Here is a 21,407-nt window from a genome sequence, read left to right on the forward strand (position 1 = left end):
TTCAACATCACTCATTCAGGAGTGCCAATATTTTACATAAACTATCCAAAAGTCAAACTCTCAATATACACTTTTGTGTCTTTGTTTCTTTTTCAGACCCTCCAGGACCACCTGCAAATGCACGTGTCACTGATACCACCAAGAAATCTGCTTCTTTAGCATGGAGCAAGCCTCATTATGACGGTGGACTTGAAATCACAGGCTATATCGTAGAGCATCAAAAAGTAGGAGAGGAGGCCTGGATAAAAGATACAATAGGAACTGCTCTTAGAATCACTGAGTTTGTTGTCCCTGATCTTCAGACTAAAGAAAAATACAACTTTAGAATCAGTGCCATCAACGATGCAGGTGTTGGGGAGCCAGCAGTGATTCCAGATGTTGAAATTGTGGAACGGGAAATAGCTCCTGATTTTGAACTAGATGCTGAGCTTCGAAGAACACTTGTTGTTAGAGCAGGACTCAGCATTAGAATATTTGTGCCAATTAAAGGTCGTCCTGCTCCTGAAGTGACGTGGACGAAAGATGACATCAACCTGAAAAACCGAGCCAACATTGAAAATACAGACTCATTTACTCTCCTGATTATCCCAGAATGTAACAGATATGACACCGGTAAATTTGTAATGACTATTGAAAACCCTGCTGGGAAGAAAAGTGGCTTTGTTAATGTCAGAGTCTTGGATACACCAGGCCCTGTCCTCAACCTGAGGCCTACAGACATCACAAAGGACAGTGTCACCCTGCACTGGGACCTCCCTCTGATAGACGGAGGCTCACGTATAACAAACTATATTGTAGAGAAACGTGAAGCAACACGGAAATCTTATTCCACAGCCACCACTAAGTGCCATAAATGCACATATAAAGTTACTGGCTTGTCTGAAGGATGTGAATACTTCTTCAGAGTGATGGCAGAGAATGAATATGGAATCGGTGAGCCAGCAGAAACTACAGAACCCGTAAGAGCCTCTGAAGCACCATCACCACCAGACAGCCTTAACATCATGGACATAACTAAGAGCACCGTCAGCCTGGCGTGGCCTAAACCCAAACACGACGGTGGCAGCAAGATCACTGGCTATGTGATCGAAGCCCAGAGAAAAGGCTCTGACCAATGGACCCACATCACAACCGTGAAAGGGTTAGAATGTGTTGTGAGGAATCTAACCGAAGGGGAGGAATACACTTTCCAAGTGATGGCAGTGAACAGTGCAGGGAGAAGTGCCCCTAGAGAAAGCAGACCCGTCATCGTCAAGGAGCAGACAATGCTTCCAGAGTTGGATCTTCGTGGCATCTATCAGAAATTGGTCATTGCCAGAGCTGGGGACAACATCAAAGTGGAAATTCCAGTGCTTGGTCGACCAAGGCCCACAGTGACATGGAAGAAAGGAGACCAAATTCTTAAACAGACACAGAGAGTTAATTTTGAAAATACAGCAACTTCAACCATCTTAAATATCAACGAGTGTGTCAGAAGTGACAGCGGGCCCTATCCGTTAACAGCAAGGAACATTGTAGGAGAGGTTGGTGATGTCATCACCATTCAAGTTCATGATATCCCAGGGCCACCTACTGGACCAATCAGATTTGATGAAGTTTCATCTGATTTTGTAACCTTTTCTTGGGACCCCCCTGAGAACGACGGAGGTGTACCAATAAGTAACTACATAGTGGAAATGCGGCAGACTGATAGCACTACCTGGGCTGAGTTAGCAACCACTGTAATACGCACTACCTATAAAGCAACCCGCCTTACTACCGGAGTAGAGTATCAATTCCGTGTAAAAGCTCAAAATAGATATGGAGTTGGACCAGGCATCACATCTGCGTCTGTAGTTGCCAACTATCCATTTAAAGTTCCTGGGCCTCCTGGTACCCCCCAGGTAACTGCAGTTACCAAGGATTCAATGACAATTAGCTGGCATGAGCCACTTTCTGATGGGGGAAGCCCCATTTTAGGATACCACATTGAAAGAAAAGAACGAAATGGTATCCTATGGCAGACTGTGAGCAAAGCTTTAGTACCAGGCAACATTTTCAAATCAACTGGACTTACAGATGGTATTGCTTATGAATTCCGAGTGATTGCAGAAAACATGGCAGGCAAAAGCAAGCCAAGCAAGCCATCTGAGCCTATGTTAGCTTTGGATCCCATTGACCCACCTGGGAAACCAATACCTCTAAATATTACTAGACACACAGTGACACTTAAATGGGCCAAGCCTGAATATACTGGAGGCTTTAAAATTACAAGTTACATAGTTGAAAAGAGAGATCTTCCTAACGGCCGGTGGCTGAAGGCCAACTTCAGCAACATTTTGGAGAATGAATTTACAGTCAGTGGTCTAACAGAAGATGCTGCGTATGAATTCCGTGTGATTGCCAAAAATGCTGCTGGTGCACTTAGTCCACCATCGGAGCCATCTGATGCCATCACGTGCAGGGATGACGTTGAAGCACCAAGGATAATGGTGGATGTTAAATTTAAGGACACAGTTATATTAAAAGCAGGTGAAGCATTCAAGCTGGAAGCTGACGTTTCAGGTCGTCCACCCCCAACGATGGAATGGGCCAAAGATGGAAAGGAGCTGGAAGGCACAGCAAAATTAGAAATAAAAATTGCAGATTTCTCCACTTATCTGATAAACAAGGATTCATCAAGAAGGGATAGTGGTGCCTATATACTTACAGCTACTAATCCTGGCGGCTTTGCCAAACACATTTTCAATGTCAAAGTCCTTGATAGACCAGGCCCACCTGAAGGACCTTTAGCTGTATCTGAAGTCACAGCAGAAAAGTGTGTGTTGTCATGGTTGCCTCCACTAGATGACGGAGGTGCTAAAATTGATCATTACATAGTACAGAAACGTGAAACCAGCAGATTGGCATGGACAAATGTGGCCTCAGAAGTCCAAGTAACAAAACTAAAGGTCACTAAACTTTTGAAAGGCAATGAATACATCTTCCGTGTCATGGCTGTAAACAAATATGGAGTTGGAGAGCCACTAGAATCAGAGCCCGTGCTTGCAGTGAATCCTTATGGACCCCCTGATCCACCCAAAAATCCTGAAGTCACAGCTATTACTAAAGATTCGATGGTTGTCTGCTGGGGACATCCTGACTCTGATGGAGGAAGTGAAATCATCAATTATATTGTGGAACGGCGTGATAAAGCCGGGCAACGCTGGGTGAAATGCAACAAAAAAACTCTTACTGACTTAAGATATAAAGTGTCTGGACTGACAGAAGGACATGAATATGAGTTCAGGATTATGGCTGAAAACGCTGCTGGCATTAGTGCGCCAAGTGCTACCAGTCCATTCTATAAGGCTTGTGATGCTGTATTTAAGCCTGGCCCACCAGGTAACCCACGCGTTCTAGATACAAGCAGATCATCCATTTCAATTGCTTGGAATAAACCTATCTATGATGGTGGCTCAGAAATCACTGGATACATGGTTGAGATTGCCCTACCAGAGGAAGATGAGTGGCAGGTGGTCACTCCACCAGCTGGGCTCAAGGCAACTTCTTATACCATCACCAACCTCATAGAGAATCAGGAATATAAAATCCGCATCTATGCCATGAATTCTGAAGGACTTGGGGAACCTGCCCTTGTTCCTGGAACTCCAAAGGCTGAAGAAAGAATGCTGCCTCCAGAGATCGAACTGGACGCTGATCTGCGCAAAGTTGTCACTATAAGAGCCTGTTGCACCCTGAGACTTTTTGTTCCGATCAAAGGCAGGCCTGCACCTGAGGTGAAGTGGACCCGGGAACATGGAGAATCTTTAGATAAAGCTAGCATTGAATCCACAAGCTCTTATACCCTGCTTATTGTTGGAAATGTAAACAGATTCGACAGTGGCAAATACATACTAACTGTAGAAAACAGCTCAGGCAGCAAGTCTGCATTTGTCAATGTTAGAGTACTAGATACCCCAGGCCCTCCACAGGATCTGAAGGTAAAGGAAGTCACTAAGACATCTGTCACCCTGACATGGGAGCCTCCTCTCCTGGATGGAGGTTCAAAAATCAAGAACTATATTGTTGAAAAGCGAGAATCGACAAGAAAAGCATATTCAACTGTTGCAACAAACTGCCACAAGACTTCCTGGAAGGTAGACCAGCTTCAAGAAGGCTGTAGCTACTATTTCAGGGTTCTTGCTGAAAATGAATATGGCATCGGGCTGCCCGCTGAAACTGCAGAATCTGTGAAAGCATCAGAACGACCTCTTCCTCCAGGAAAAATAACTTTGGTGGATGTCACAAGAAATAGCGTGTCACTCTCATGGGAGAAACCAGAGCATGATGGAGGCAGCCGAATTCTAGGCTACATTGTGGAGATGCAGAGCAAAGGCAGTGATAAATGGGCCACCTGTGCCACAGTCAAGGTCACTGAAGCCACCATCACTGGGTTAATTCAGGGAGAAGAATACTCTTTCCGTGTTTCGGCTCAGAATGAAAAAGGCATCAGTGATCCTAGGCAACTGAGTGTGCCAGTGATTGCCAAAGATCTTGTCATTCCACCAGCCTTCAAACTCCTGTTCAATACTTTCACTGTCCTGGCAGGAGAAGACCTGAAAGTTGATGTTCCATTCATTGGACGCCCTACACCAGCTGTAACCTGGCATAAAGATGATGTGCCACTGAAGCAGACAACTAGAGTCAATGCAGAGAGCACAGAAAATAATTCACTACTGACAATAAAGGAAGCTTGCCGAGAAGATGTTGGCCATTATGTAGTTAAACTGACTAACTCAGCTGGCGAAGCTACTGAAACCCTTAATGTTATTGTTCTTGACAAACCAGGGCCTCCAACCGGACCAGTTAAAATGGATGAAGTAACTGCTGATAGTATTACTCTTTCCTGGGGCCCACCTAAGTATGATGGTGGAAGTTCTATCAATAATTACATCGTTGAGAAAAGGGAAACTTCCACAACCTCCTGGCACATTGTGTCAGCTACAGTTGCAAGGACAACAATAAAGGCTTGCAGATTAAAGACTGGATGTGAATATCAGTTTAGAATTGCAGCTGAAAACCGATATGGAAAGAGTACCTACCTCAATTCAGAGCCTATTGTGGCCCAGTATCCATTCAAAGTTCCTGGTCCTCCTGGCACTCCTATTGTCACTGCTTCCTCCAAGGACAGCATGGAAGTACAATGGAACGAGCCAGTCAGTGATGGAGGAAGCAGAGTCATCGGCTATCATCTAGAACGCAAGGAAAGAAATAGCATCCTCTGGGTTAAGTTGAATAAAACACCTATTCCTCAAACCAAGTTTAAGACAACTGGCCTCGATGAAGGCATTGAGTATGAATTTAGAGTCTCTGCAGAGAACATCGTGGGCATCGGCAAGCCAAGTAAAGTGTCAGAGTGCTACGTAGCTCGTGACCCCTGTGATCCACCAGGACGGCCAGAGGCAATCATTGTCACAAGGAATTCTGTGACTCTTCAATGGAAGAAACCCGCCTATGATGGTGGAAGCAAGATCACTGGCTATGTCGTTGAGAAGAAAGAATTACCCGACGGCCGCTGGATGAAAGCCAGTTTTACAAATATCATTGACACTCAGTTTGAAGTAACTGGCCTAGTTGAAGATCACAGATATGAGTTCCGGGTGATAGCTCGAAATGCTGCAGGAGTGTTTAGTGAGCCTTCAGAAAGCACAGGAGCAATAACAGCAAGAGATGAGGTAGAGCCACCACGGATAAGTATGGATCCAAAATTCAAAGACACAATTGTGGTGCATGCTGGTGAGTCATTCAAGGTTGATGCAGATATTTATGGCAAACCAATACCAACCATTGAATGGATAAAAGGTGATCAGGAGCTTTCAAACACAGCTCGATTAGAAATAAAGAGCACTGACTTTGCCACCAGTCTCAGTGTAAAGGATGCAATTCGTGTCGACAGTGGAAATTACATACTGAAGGCCAAAAATGTTGCAGGAGAGAGATCAGTTACTGTGAATGTCAAAGTTCTTGATAGACCAGGACCACCTGAAGGGCCTGTTGCTATCTCAGGAGTTACAGCAGAAAAATGCACACTTGCTTGGAAACCCCCACTTCAGGATGGTGGGAGTGATATCATAAATTATATCGTGGAAAGGAGAGAAACCAGCCGCTTAGTTTGGACTGTGGTTGATGCCAATGTGCAAACTCTCAGCTGCAAAGTTACTAAGCTTCTTGAAGGCAATGAATATATTTTCCGTATAATGGCTGTAAACAAATATGGTGTTGGTGAACCACTTGAATCTGAGCCAGTAATCGCCAAGAATCCATTTGTAGTGCCAGATGCACCAAAAGCTCCAGAAGTCACAACAGTGACCAAAGACTCAATGATTGTTGTATGGGAAAGACCAGCATCTGACGGTGGCAGTGAAATTCTTGGATATGTTCTTGAAAAACGGGATAAAGAAGGCATTAGATGGACAAGATGCCACAAGCGTCTGATTGGGGAGTTGCGCTTGAGAGTAACTGGACTCATAGAAAATCACGATTATGAGTTCAGAGTCTCAGCTGAGAATGCTGCTGGACTTAGTGAACCAAGCCTTCCTTCCGTTTACCAAAAGGCTTGTGATCCTATTTATAAACCAGGACCTCCAAACAACCCCAAAGTCATAGATGTTACCAGGTCTTCTGTTTTCCTTTCTTGGAGCAAACCAATATATGATGGTGGCTGTGAAATCCAAGGATACATTGTTGAAAAATGTGATGTGAGTGTTGGTGAGTGGACAATGTGCACTCCACCAACTGGAATCAATAAAACAAATATAGAAGTAGAGAAGCTGCTGGAAAAGCATGAATATAACTTCCGTATCTGTGCTATTAATAAAGCTGGAGTTGGAGAACATGCTGATGTCCCTGGACCTGTTATAGTTGAGGAAAAATTGGAAGCACCCGACATTGATCTTGACCTAGAACTAAGGAAAATTATAAATATAAGGGCAGGTGGCTCCTTGAGGTTATTTGTTCCTATAAAGGGTCGTCCTACCCCAGAAGTTAAATGGGGGAAGGCAGACGGTGAAATACGAGATGCAGCTATAATTGATGTCACTAGCAGTTTCACCTCTCTCGTTCTTGACAATGTCAACCGATATGACAGTGGAAAATATACTCTCACATTAGAAAACAGCAGTGGAACAAAGTCTGCCTTTGTTACTGTGAGAGTCCTGGACACACCAAGTCCACCTGTTAACCTAAAAGTCACAGAAATCACCAAAGATTCAGTATCAATTACGTGGGAACCTCCTTTGTTGGATGGTGGGTCCAAAATCAAAAATTACATTGTTGAGAAACGTGAAGCCACAAGAAAATCATATGCTGCTGTCGTAACTAATTGCCATAAGAACTCTTGGAAAATTGAGCAACTCCAAGAAGGTTGCAGTTACTATTTTAGAGTCACAGCTGAGAACGAGTATGGTATCGGCCTTCCTGCCCACACTACTGATCCAATTAAGGTTGCAGAAGTCCCACAACCTCCAGGAAAAATAACTGTGGATGATGTCACCAGAAACAGTGTCTCTCTGAGTTGGACAAAGCCTGAACATGATGGTGGCAGTAAAATCATCCAGTACATTGTGGAAATGCAAGCTAAACACAGTGAGAAGTGGTCGGAGTGTGCTCGAGTAAAGTCTCTCGATGCTGTAATTACCAACCTAACTCAGGGAGAAGAATATCTTTTTAGAGTTGTTGCTGTAAATGAAAAGGGGAGAAGTGACCCTAGATCCCTCGCAGTTCCAATAGTTGCCAAAGATCTGGTCATCGAGCCAGATGTAAGACCTGCATTCAACAGTTACAGTGTACAGGTTGGCCAAGATTTGAAAATAGAAGTGCCAATTTCTGGACGTCCTAAGCCAACCATTACCTGGACTAAAGATGGTGTTCCACTGAAGCAGACCACAAGAGTCAATGTTACTGATTCACTTGACCTCACCACACTCAGTATCAAAGAAACTCACAAGGATGATGGTGGACAATATGGAATAACAGTTGCCAATGTTGTTGGTCAAAAAGCAGCATCCATTGAAATTATAACTCTAGATAAACCTGATCCTCCAAAAGGACCTGTTAAATTTGATGAAGTCAGTGCTGAAAGTATTACAATATCTTGGAACCCTCCATTATATACAGGAGGCTGCCAAATCACCAACTACATTGTTCAGAAAAGAGATACAACCACCACTGTATGGGATGTTGTTTCTGCTACTGTTGCTAGAACTACACTCAAAGTGACCAAACTGAAAACTGGTACAGAATACCAATTCAGAATATTTGCTGAAAACAGATATGGACAAAGCTTTGCCTTGGAGTCTGATCCAATTGTAGCTCAATATCCCTACAAAGAACCAGGCCCTCCAGGCACACCATTTGCCACAGCCATTTCCAAAGACTCCATGGTTATACAGTGGCATGAACCAATCAATAATGGTGGAAGCCCAGTCATAGGTTACCACCTTGAGAAAAAGGAAAGAAATAGTATTTTGTGGACAAAAGTCAACAAAACTATTATTCATGACACCCAGTTTAAAGCACAGAATCTTGAAGAAGGCATTGAATATGAATTCAGAGTTTGTGCTGAAAATATTGTTGGCGTAGGCAAAGCAAGCAAGAATTCTGAATGCTATGTAGCCAGAGATCCCTGTGACCCACCAGGAACCCCAGAAGCAATAATGGTTAAAAGAAATGAAATCACTTTACAGTGGACCAAACCTGTATATGATGGTGGAAGTGTGATTACGGGCTACATTGTGGAGAAACGTGATTTGCCTGATGGTCGTTGGATGAAAGCTAGCTTCACAAATGTCATTGAAACTCAATTTACTGTGTCAGGTCTTACTGAAGATCAAAGATATGAATTCAGAGTCATTGCAAAGAATGCAGCTGGTACGATAAGTAAACCCTCTGACAGTACTGGACCAATAACTGCCAAGGATGAGGTCGAACTCCCAAGAATTTCAATGGATCCAAAATACAGGGACACCATTGTGGTAAATGCTGGAGAAACATTCAGGCTTGAGGCTGATGTCCATGGGAAGCCCCTACCTACCATTGAGTGGTTAAGAGGAGAAAAGGAAATTGAAGAATCTGCTAGATGTGAAATAAAGAACACAGATTTCAAGGCTTTACTTATTATAAAGGATGCCATTAGAATTGATGGTGGACAGTATATTTTAAGAGCTTCCAATGTTGCAGGCTCTAAGTCATTCCCAGTAAATGTAAAAGTACTAGATAGACCAGGACCTCCAGAAGGGCCAGTCCAGGTTACTGGAGTCACTTCTGAAAAATGTAATTTAGCGTGGTCCCCACCACTTCAAGATGGCGGCAGTGACATTTCTCACTATGTTGTTGAAAAGCGAGAAACTAGTAGACTTGCCTGGACTGTTGTTGCTTCAGAAGTTGTGACCAATTCTCTGAAAGTTACCAAACTCCTAGAAGGGAATGAATACATTTTCCGTATAATGGCTGTTAACAAATATGGTGTTGGAGAGCCTTTGGAATCTGCACCAGTCCTAATGAAAAATCCATTTGTGCTTCCTGGACCACCGAAAAACTTGGAAGTCACAAACATTGCCAAAGACTCCATGACAGTCTGCTGGAACCGTCCAGATAGTGATGGTGGAAGTGAAATTATTGGTTACATTGTAGAGAAAAGAGACAGAAGTGGCATTCGATGGGTAAAATGTAATAAACGCCGCATTACAGATTTGCGTTTAAGAGTAACAGGATTAACAGAAGATCATGAGTATGAATTCAGAGTCTCTGCAGAAAATGCTGCTGGAGTTGGAGAACCAAGTCCAGCTACAGTTTATTACAAGGCTTGTGATCCTGTGTTCAAACCTGGCCCACCTACCAATGTGCACATTGCAGACACCACTAAAAATTCCATCACACTTGCCTGGGGTAAACCCATCTATGATGGTGGCAGTGAGATCCTGGGATATGTAGTAGAAATCTGTAAAGCAGATGAAGAAGAATGGCAGATAGTTACTCCACAGACCGGCCTGAGAGTTACTCGATTTGAAATTTCAAAACTCATTGAACACCAAGAGTATAAAATACGAGTCTCTGCTCTCAACAAAGTTGGTTTAGGTGAGGCTGCATCTGTTCCTGGTACTGTGAAGCCAGAAGATAAACTTGAAGCTCCTGAACTTGACCTTGACTCTGAATTAAGGAAAGGAATAGTTGTAAGAGCTGGTGGATCTGCCAGAATTCATATTCCATTCAAAGGTCGTCCAACACCTGAGATCACTTGGTCTCGAGAGGAAGGTGAATTCACAGATAAGGTCCAAATTGAAAAGGGAGTAAACTATACCCAACTATCAATAGACAACTGTGACAGAAACGATGCTGGAAAATACATTCTCAAGTTGGAAAACAGCAGCGGATCTAAATCTGCTTTTGTGACTGTGAAAGTTCTCGACACCCCAGGACCACCACAGAATTTGGCAGTTAAAGAAGTGAGAAAAGATTCTGTCCTTCTGGTATGGGAACCACCCATCATTGATGGGGGTGCAAAAGTCAAGAACTATGTTATTGACAAACGTGAGTCAACCCGAAAAGCATATGCTAATGTAAGTAGTAAGTGCGGCAAAACAAGTTTTAAAGTGGAGAATCTTACAGAAGGAGCCATTTATTACTTTAGAGTAATGGCTGAAAATGAATTTGGAGTTGGTGTTCCGGTGGAAACTGTTGATGCCGTGAAAGCTGCTGAACCTCCTTCACCACCAGGAAAAGTTACACTCACTGATGTGTCCCAGACCAGTGCATCACTTATATGGGAGAAACCTGAACACGATGGTGGTAGCAGAGTTCTGGGGTATGTTGTTGAAATGCAGCCCAAAGGAACTGAAAAATGGAGTACCGTGGCTGAGTCCAAAGTGTGCAATGCAGTTATCACGGGTTTGAGTTCTGGACAAGAATATCAGTTCCGTGTCAAGGCTTACAACGAGAAAGGAAAAAGCGATCCAAGAGTGCTTGGTGTTCCTGTCATAGCCAAGGACTTAACTATACAGCCTAGTTTAAAGTTACCATTTAACACATACAGTGTCCAAGCTGGAGAAGATCTTAAAATTGAAATTCCAGTGATAGGCCGACCAAGACCTAAAATTGATTGGGTCAAAGATGGCGAGCCTCTTAAACAGACAACAAGAGCGAATGTTGAGGAAACAGCTACCTCAACTATTTTACACATTAAGGAATCTAACAAAGATGACTTTGGGAAATATACCATAACAGCAACAAATAGTGCAGGCACAGCCACAGAAAATCTCAGCATTATCGTTTTAGAAAAGCCTGGACCTCCAGTTGGACCAGTTCGGTTCGATGAAGTTAGTGCAGACTTTGTGGTCATATCTTGGGAACCTCCAGCTTATACTGGTGGCTGCCAAATAAGCAACTACATTGTGGAGAAGCGAGATACAACCAGCACCACCTGGCATATGGTATCAGCAACAGTTGCAAGAACAACAATTAAAGTAACCAAACTGAAAACAGGCACTGAGTACCAGTTTAGGATTTTTGCTGAAAACAGGTATGGAAAAAGTACCTCCCTGGACTCTAAACCAGTTGTTGTACAATATCCATTTAAAGAACCTGGACCACCTGGAACTCCTTTTGTGACATCAATCTCAAAAGATCAAATGCTTGTGCAATGGCATGAGCCAGTTAATGATGGAGGCAGCAAAATTATTGGTTACCACCTTGAACAGAAAGAAAAGAATAGCATTTTATGGGTCAAGGTAAATAAGACTCCCATTCAAGATACCAAATTCAAAACAACTGGGCTTGATGAAGGCCTTGAGTATGAGTTCAAAGTTTCTGCTGAAAATGTTGTTGGCATTGGCAAGCCCAGCAAAGTGTCGGAATGCTTTGTTGCTCGTGACCCATGTGACCCACCTGGTCGCCCTGAAGCCATTGTTATTACAAGAAACAATGTCACACTGAAATGGAAGAAGCCTGCCTACGACGGTGGTAGCAAAATAACAGGTTATATTGTAGAAAAGAAAGATCTACCTGACGGCCGTTGGATGAAAGCCAGCTTTACCAATGTGTTAGAAACTGAATTTACAGTGAGTGGGCTTGTAGAAGACCAAAGATACGAATTTAGAGTAATTGCAAGAAATGCAGCTGGCAACTTTAGTGAACCATCTGAAAGTAGTGGTGCCATTACTGCAAGGGATGAAATTGATGCACCAAATGCCTCTCTGGATCCAAAATATAAAGATGTTATCGTTGTTCATGCAGGAGAGACTTTTGTTCTTGAAGCTGATATCCGTGGCAAACCTATACCTGATATTGTTTGGTCAAAAGATGGAAAAGAGCTTGAAGAGACAGCTGCTAGAATGGAAATTAAATCTACTCTTCAGAAAACAACTCTTGTTGTCAAAGACTGTATACGGACTGATGGAGGACAATATATTCTGAAACTCAGCAATGTTGGTGGTACAAAGTCTATACCAATCACTGTAAAGGTCCTTGACAGGCCAGGGCCTCCTGAAGGGCCACTGAAAGTGACTGGGGTTACTGAAGAAAAATGTTACCTGGCATGGAACCCACCTTTGCAAGATGGTGGCGCCAGTATTTCACATTATATCATTGAAAAGAGAGAGACAAGCCGACTTTCCTGGACCCAGGTTTCAAGTGAGGTACAGGCCCTTAACCACAAAGTAACTAAACTTCTTCCTGGTAATGAGTACATTTTCCGTGTCATGGCTGTGAATAAATATGGAATTGGGGAGCCACTGGAATCTGAGCCTGTAATAGCCTGTAATCCTTATAAACCACCAGGCCCTCCTTCAACACCTGAAGTCTCCGCAATCACCAAAGATTCTATGGTAGTAACATGGGCTCGCCCAGTAGATGATGGAGGAGCTGAAATTGAGGGTTACATTCTTGAAAAACGAGATAAGGAAGGCATTAGATGGACCAAGTGCAACAAGAAAACACTGACAGATCTCCGGTTCAGGGTAACTGGCCTTACCGAAGGCCACTCCTATGAATTCAAAGTAGCTGCTGAAAATGCTGCTGGTGTGGGCGAACCTAGTGAGCCGTCTGTATTCTACCGTGCATGTGATGCCTTGTATCCACCAGGTCCACCAAGCAATCCAAAAGTGACAGACACTTCCAGATCTTCTGTATCCCTGGCATGGAGTAAGCCAATTTATGATGGCGGTGCACCTGTTAAAGGCTACGTTGTTGAGGTCAAAGAAGCCTCTGCTGATGAATGGACAACTTGCACTCCACCAACAGGATTACAAGGAAAGCAGTTCACAGTGACCAAGCTTAAAGAAAATACTGAATATAACTTCCGTATTTGTGCCATCAATTCTGAAGGTGTAGGTGAACCTGCAACTATACCTGGTTCGGTTCTTGCTCAGGAGAGGGCAGAGCCACCGGAAATAGAACTTGATGCTGATCTTAGAAAGGTGGTCGTTCTGCGTGCAAGTGCTACTTTACGCTTATTTGTCACTATCAAAGGTCGACCAGAACCTGAAGTTAAATGGGAAAAGGCAGATGGCATTCTCACTGAGAGGGCCCAGATTGAGGTGACCAGCTCATTTACAATGTTGGTGATTGATAATGTTACCAGATTTGACAGTGGTCGGTATAATCTGACATTAGAAAATAACAGTGGCTCCAAAACAGCTTTTGTTAACGTCAGAGTTCTTGACTCACCAAGTGCTCCTGTGAATTTGACTGTAAAAGAAGTGAAGAAAGACTCAGTGATACTGTCCTGGGAACCACCACTTATTGATGGCGGAGCTAAGATTACAAACTACATCGTTGAAAAACGAGAAACTACAAGAAAAGCCTATGCTACTGTTACAAACAATTGCACAAAAAATACTTTCAAAATTGAAAATCTACAAGAAGGATGTTCTTACTACTTCCGAGTCTTGGCTTGCAATGAATATGGGATTGGTTTGCCAGCTGAAACATCTGAACCTGTTAAAGTGTCTGAACCACCCCTCCCACCTGGAAGAGTAACTCTTGTTGATGTGACCCGTAATACAGCTACAATTAAGTGGGAGAAACCAGAAAGTGATGGTGGCAGCAAAATTACTGGTTATGTAGTTGAAATGCAGACTAAAGGGAGTGAAAAATGGAGCACCTGCACACAAGTTAAGACTTTAGAAGCAACTATATCTGGCCTAACTGCAGGAGAAGAGTATGTCTTCAGGGTAGCTGCAGTTAATGAAAAAGGAAGAAGTGATCCAAGACAACTCGGAGTGCCAGTAATTGCAAGGGATATTGAAATAAAGCCTTCAGTTGAGCTTCCTTTCCATACTTTCAATGTAAAGGCTAGAGACCAACTTAAAATTGATGTACCATTCAAAGGAAGACCTCAAGCTACGGTGAGCTGGAAAAAAGATGGTCAGGCTCTTAAAGAGACAACTAGAGTCAATGTTTCTTCTTCAAAGACTGTAACATCACTATCTATTAAGGAAGCTTCAAGGGAAGATGTTGGAACTTATGAATTATGTGTTTCAAACAGTGCTGGATCCATAACAGTTCCTATTACCATAATTGTCCTTGACAGACCAGGACCTCCAGGTCCCATACATATTGATGAGGTTAGTTGTGACAGTGTAACCATTTCTTGGAATCCTCCAGAATATGATGGTGGCTGCCAAATTAGCAATTACATCGTTGAAAAGAGAGAAACCACTTCTACAACTTGGCATGTAGTTTCCCAAGCAGTTGCAAGAACATCCATTAAAATAGTTCGTCTGATAACAGGAAGTGAGTATCAGTTCCGTGTTTGTGCAGAAAACCGCTATGGAAAGAGTGCCTACAGTGAATCTTCAGCTGTTGTTGCGGAGTATCCTTTCAGTCCCCCAGGTCCTCCTGGTACTCCTAAAGTTGTGCATGCCACAAAATCTACCATGATCGTAAGCTGGCAAGTGCCAGTTAATGATGGAGGAAGTCCAGTAATTGGCTATCACCTTGAGTATAAAGAAAGAAGCAGCATTCTTTGGTCGAAAGCAAATAAAATCCCCATTGCCGATACTCAAATGAAAGTCTCCGGCCTTGATGAAGGACTGATGTATGAGTATCGTGTATATGCTGAGAATATTGCTGGAATTGGTAAATGCAGTAAGTCTTGTGAACCAGTCCCTGCAAGAGATCCTTGTGACCCTCCCGGACAACCTGAAGTCACAAATATCACAAGAAAATCAGTGTCACTTAAATGGTCTAAACCACGTTATGATGGTGGAGCTAAGATCACAGGATACATTGTTGAACGTAGAGAACTACCAGATGGACGGTGGCTGAAGTGCAATTATACTAACATCCAAGAAACATACTTTGAAGTAACTGAACTTACTGAAGATCAGCGTTATGAATTCCGGGTTTTTGCAAGGAATGCTGCTGACTCAGTTAGTGAACCATCTGAATCCACTGGACCTATCACAGTCAAAGACGATGTTGAGGCTCCAAGAATTATGATGGATGTCAAGTTCCGAGATGTTGTTGTTGTCAAAGCTGGAGAGGTCCTTAAGATAAATGCAGACATTGCAGGGCGACCTCTGCCAGTAATTTCCTGGGCCAAGGATGGTGTAGAAATTGAAGAAAGAGCCAGAACAGAAATAGTCTCAACGGACTCTAATACTTCCTTAACAGTTAAAGACTGTGTAAGACGAGACACTGGGCAGTATACACTAACACTGAAGAATGTTGCAGGAACTCGGTCTGTGGCAGTTAATTGCAAGGTACTTGATAAGCCTGGCCCACCAGCAGGACCACTTGAAATAAGTGGCCTCACTTCTGAGAAATGCTCTCTTTCCTGGGGACGTCCTCAAGAAGATGGTGGTGCAGATATCGACTATTACATCGTAGAAAAACGTGAAACAAGCCGCCTTGCATGGACAATATGTGAAGCAGAGTTGCGGACAACATTCTGTAAAGTAACCAAGCTACTCAAAGGCAATGAATATATATTTAGAGTAACTGGTGTTAATAAATATGGTGTTGGTGAGTCCCTAGAGAGTGTGGCTATAAAGGCATTAGATCCATTTACAGTTCCAAGTCCACCTACATCTTTGGAAATTACATCTGTGACCAAAGAGTCCATGACACTATGCTGGGCAAGACCTGAGAGTGATGGAGGCAGTGAAATCTCTGGATATATAATTGAAAGGCGAGAGAAAAACAGCCTACTATGGGTGCGTGTAAACAAAAAACCAGTTTATGATCTGAGAGTGAAATCAACAGGACTTAGGGAAGGATGTGAATATGAGTATCGGGTTTATGCAGAAAATGCTGCTGGCCTGAGTCTTCCAAGTGAACCCTCTCCCTTAATTCGGGCAGAAGATCCAGTGTTCTTACCATCTCCTCCATCCAAACCCAAAATTGTGGACTCCAGCAAGACATCTATTACTATTAGCTGGGTTAAGCCTTTGTTTGATGGCGGGGCCCCAATAACTGGATACAATGTAGAATACAAAACATCTGATGAAACTGACTGGAAAACTGCCATTCAGAGCTTAAGAGGCACAGAATATACAATAAGTGGACTAACAACAGGAGCCGAATATGTTTTCAGAGTAAGATCTGTCAATAAGGTCGGTGCCAGTGATCCCAGTGAAAACTCCGACCTTCAGATAGCAAAGGAAAGAGAAGAAGAACCTGTATTTGATCTTGACAGTGAAATGAAGAAGACCTTGATTGTCAAGGCTGGCTCCTCATTTACCATGACTGTACCTTTCCGAGGAAGACCAGTACCCAGTGTCTCGTGGAGCAAGCCAGACTCTGACCTCCGCACTAGAGCTTACATTGATTCCACAGACTCTCGTACATCACTTACTATTGAAAATGCCAACAGAAATGATTCTGGAAAATACACATTAACAATCCAGAATGTTTTGAGTGCTGCTACACTGACTTTAGTTGTCAAAGTTTTAGATTCCCCAGGTCCTCCAGCCAATATTTCTGTACACGATGTAACCAAAGACTCTGCAGTATTGTCCTGGGATGTTCCTGAAAACGATGGTGGAGCACCCGTGAAGAATTACCACATAGAAAAACGTGAGGCCAGCAAGAAAGCATGGGTCTCCGTGACCAACAACTGCAACCGTCTCTCCTACAAAGTTACCAACTTACAAGAAGGGGCTATTTACTACTTCAGAGTCTCTGGAGAAAATGAGTTTGGTGTTGGTGCACCAGCTGAAATGAAGGAAGGAGTGAAAATAACAGGTATGTTTTAAGAACAAGGTAATTCCACATATCCATGGTGAATTTTGCTAGAATATTGTAAATTATTTTAGTCATTATTTAATCTTAAATGCTGTTGGTTCACACCCCAAACTGTTTATACTACAGCACAAAATGAAATCTTTAACAAAGAAAGTTTTTCATTGATTTTAAAAAATAGAAATTTAAATAGCTAGAATTGGATAACATATGTTGAATTTAAGTATAATTGAATCTAACTGCATATACATGTGTGTATATATGGGGCATATGTGTGTGCAGAAACTGATAAGTTTCTTATAAGATTGTTCGTCTTGTTCCTCCTTTTTATACCCATGATGAATTTGGGGTAAATTTTATCATTTAATCTAGTTATCTGGCACTGAATTTGAATTTGAATGCTATAACATATAAGGACATGGCTTGGGGGAGCTCTGGTTGTCTCAGAAGCCAAACTGGTTATATAAAAAGGAAGGAAGACTCAAATTAAGTAAAATACAGCCTTCATTTAAAAGCTTTCTATTGACAATGCAGGAAGAATGCACAGGAAAAAAATGTTGTTGTAATAATTTTTCCCTTTCTTTTGATGCTTTATTTCCTTAGAAAAACCAAGCCCACCTGAAAAACTTGGAGTAACAAGTACATCCAAAGATAGTGTTTCCCTGACCTGGCTGAAGCCAGAGCACGATGGTGGAAGCAGAATTGTACATTATGTTGTTGAAGCACTAGAAAAAGGACAGAAAAACTGGGTTAAATGTGCAGTGGTGAAGTCAACCCATCACGTTGTTTCTGGTCTAAGGGAGAATTCTGAATACTTTTTCCGGGTGTTTGCTGAAAATCAAGCTGGCCTGAGTGATCCAAGAGAGCTTCTGCTTCCTGTTCTTGTTAAGGAGCACCTAGGTATTTCTAATGTTATGTAGAAGCAAAATTTGAAATTATTTGCATTGATTTAAGTTGATTTTTAGAAACTCTTTTTCACTTTCACTTTCCATACTCTTATTTTTCAGAACCACCTGAAATTGATATGAAGAATTTCCCAAGTCACACTGTATATGTTAGAGCTGGTTCAAACCTCAAAGTTGACATTCCAATTTCTGGAAAACCACTGCCCAAAGTGACCTTATCAAGAGATGGTGTTCCCCTGAAGGCAACCATGAGATTTAATACTGAAGTTACTGCTGAGAACCTGACCATCAATCTCAAGGAAAGTGTTGCTGCTGATGCTGGAAGATATGAGATCACTGCTGCCAACTCCAGTGGAACAACCAAAGCTTTCATTAACATCATCGTGCTAGACAGGCCTGGTCCCCCAACCGGCCCTGTTGTTATTAGTGATGTAACTGAAGAAAGTGTGATTCTCAAGTGGGAGCCACCTAAATATGATGGTGGAAGTCAAGTTACCAATTACATTGTACTCAAGAGAGAAACAAGTACAGCATCATGGACTGAAGTGTCTGCCACAGTTGCAAGAACCATGATAAAAGTCATGAAACTGACCACAGGAGAAGAATACCAATTCCGCATCAAGGCAGAAAACCGCTTTGGCATCAGTGATCACATAGATTCAGCTTGTGTTACTGTCAAACTACCATACAGTAAGTTGTCAAACTTTGCAAAAATCCCAGGTTTTCATGTACCATAAATGTTTTAGGTGTGTGTATTAATCTAGGGGATTTTTCTCTTTTGTAGCAACACCTGGACCGCCATCTACACCATGGGTCACTAATGTTACTCGCGAAAGCATCACTGTGGGCTGGCACGAACCAGTGTCCAATGGAGGCAGTCCAGTCATAGGCTATCACCTGGAAATGAAGGACAGAAACAGTATTTTATGGCAAAAAGCCAACAAAATGGTCATCCGCACAACTCACTTCAAAGTCACAACAATCAGTGCTGGGCTAATTTACGAATTCAGGGTATATACAGAAAATGCTGCTGGTGTTGGAAAACCCAGCCATCCTTCTGAACCAGTCTTGGCCATTGATTCCTGTGGTATGTATTTGTCATGAGGACAGTTCTGTCAACTTAAAAATGCAAATCTTATCTACAAAGCAAATCAAATCTACAAAGCAAAATAATATTGGCATAATATCATTAATTTGCTTTCTTTTATTACCACAGAACCCCCAAGAAATGTTCGTGTCACTGATATTTCAAAGAACTTTGTCACCCTTTCATGGCAACAACCAGCTTTTGATGGAGGAAGCAAGATTACAGGCTATATCGTTGAGAGACGTGACCTTCCAGACGGCAGATGGACCAAGGCCAGCTTCACCAACGTTATCGAGACTCAATTCACTGTCTCTGGCTTGACTCAGAATTCCCAGTATGAATTCCGTGTCTTTGCCAGGAATGCTGTTGGTTCCATTAGCAACCCATCTGAGATTGTAGGCCCCGTCACGTGCATTGATTCTTATGGTAAGCAATTTTAACACTCTGAATCCCAACGGCTATTTAAGTTAATCTTTTTCCTTACTTTTTCTGGTTCTAATCTGTAGGATAACTATTACTATGTACCTTAATTATGTTTTTGGAAGAAATTATGAACTATCTGGGATTCTTAGGAAAATTCCTTAAGCTTTCCAGGCCCCTTGACTTAACTGTAAAATGAGAGAGTTGGACTACAGGACACCTAAGGGCCTTTCCAACTGCAACCTTTTATGAGTCTCTGATTGTATGAGTTGGTGCTTTCATTCTATTTTAAACTATCAGGATCAATAATTAAAACCATAGGTGAGTTCCCAGAGAATATTGCTCTTAAATAAGTGGCAGACTAAACAGACACTCTGATGATGACAGTATTCATAGCAGCTACCATTTATTGAGTACTTTTCATGAATTCTCTCCCTTAGTTCTAACAGCCCTAATATTAGCCCATTTTACAGAAGAGATTGAGAGTGCTTATATAACTTCCCCAAGGTCAACCAGCTCATCAGCAATAGAGTGAGGGACAGAGTGAGGATTAAGATAAACTTCAGAGGCCTCTCCATATCACTGTTAGTCCAAAATACATATACTTGACCATTCCAGAAAATAAGTGGTACCTTCAACTCAACAATGGTTTGAAAATTAAAATGTTATGAGAGGCAGGTACCCTGCGACACTTTTTCTAAAAGTTCTCCATTTTCAAGGAGGACACTGAGCCCTCTAGTGTCTGGGACAGAAATGTCCACTCCCATCCTCATGCTAAGAATCCCAGGGCTGCTCTTTATGAACCAGGCTTTGCAGACACTGCATCAGTCCTGGTGAGGCTGTGAAGTGAGTCAGATTAAGTTCCATTTCGCCGTAGTTCTGAGCAGTCTCACAGAAAATGTCCCAGTGAGTATGTAGCTCTGTGAGTAGAGAATTCAGACTTCAGGGGTCTGATGTGAACTGACCACACTTGGATATCAGTGAACTCAGAAGGCAAAGGAAAAAGAATAGGAGGTGGTTAGGGGAAGAGGAAAGAGAAGCTAGAATAAAATAAAATGTATAACGCAGCTTCTTCAGTGATGCTTTCGCTACCATATCTCATTTCGTCACTGGAACAAAACACCTAATCGACTTTAAAATACATTTAAAAGGCACTTAAATCCCTGTGCAAGTAACGTAGTGTCACGGGGAAACAGCTTGTGCACAATCTTTCTTCCCTATCTGAGAGAGAAGAGTGGCCTGTAAAATTTAAATTTTTAAAATAACAGGTGAATAGGATTAGAACTACCATGTGTGTATACTGTGAATAGGATTAGAACACTATATGTATATATAAAATTTAGTAAGAACCAATGACCTTATTTTGAGGTTGCTGCAACTATTTTTTTCATCCTTATGATATTTTAACTGTTTCTCATCTGTTTCTCTTGCAGGTGGACCTGTAATTGATTTACCCCTAGAATATACAGAAGTTGTCAAATATAGAGCAGGTACCTCTGTGAAGCTCAGAGCTGGCATTTCTGGCAAACCTGAGCCTACAATTGAATGGTATAAGGATGATAAAGAATTACAAACCAACGCACTGGTGTGTGTCGAAAACACCACTGACCTGGCATCTATACTCATAAAAGATGCCAATCGCCTTAACAGTGGAAGCTACGAATTGAAACTAAGAAACGCTATGGGCTCAGCCTCGGCAACCATCAGAGTGCAGATCCTTGGTAGGTGCTGAATACAGACCAATGTCATATTTCGTTTGCCTGCAGCGAAGTAATTTTAACTTAGTAGGCTTGTAA

At 42.3% G+C, this 21,407-nt stretch overlaps 1 protein-coding gene across 4 annotated transcripts in view; it reads left to right on the forward strand.

Moving 5' to 3' along the window:
- TTN (titin) overlaps nt 1-21,407 on the forward strand; it is a 268,870-nt gene that overhangs the window by 218,970 nt on the left and 28,493 nt on the right. For all 4 annotated transcript variants that reach the window (XM_069470275.1, XM_069470284.1, XM_069470255.1 and 1 more), the window contains 6 exons: nt 97-17,202; nt 17,803-18,099; nt 18,207-18,794; nt 18,889-19,191; nt 19,321-19,617; nt 21,045-21,332. In XM_069470275.1, coding sequence (XP_069326376.1) covers nt 97-17,202; nt 17,803-18,099; nt 18,207-18,794; nt 18,889-19,191; nt 19,321-19,617; nt 21,045-21,332 — 18,879 coding nt within the window. The remainder of the gene's footprint in view (nt 1-96; nt 17,203-17,802; nt 18,100-18,206; nt 18,795-18,888; nt 19,192-19,320; nt 19,618-21,044; nt 21,333-21,407) is intronic.

The sequence above is a fragment of the Eulemur rufifrons genome, chromosome 1 (assembly GCF_041146395.1).
Source record: "Eulemur rufifrons isolate Redbay chromosome 1, OSU_ERuf_1, whole genome shotgun sequence".
NCBI lineage: Eukaryota > Metazoa > Chordata > Mammalia > Primates > Lemuridae > Eulemur > Eulemur rufifrons.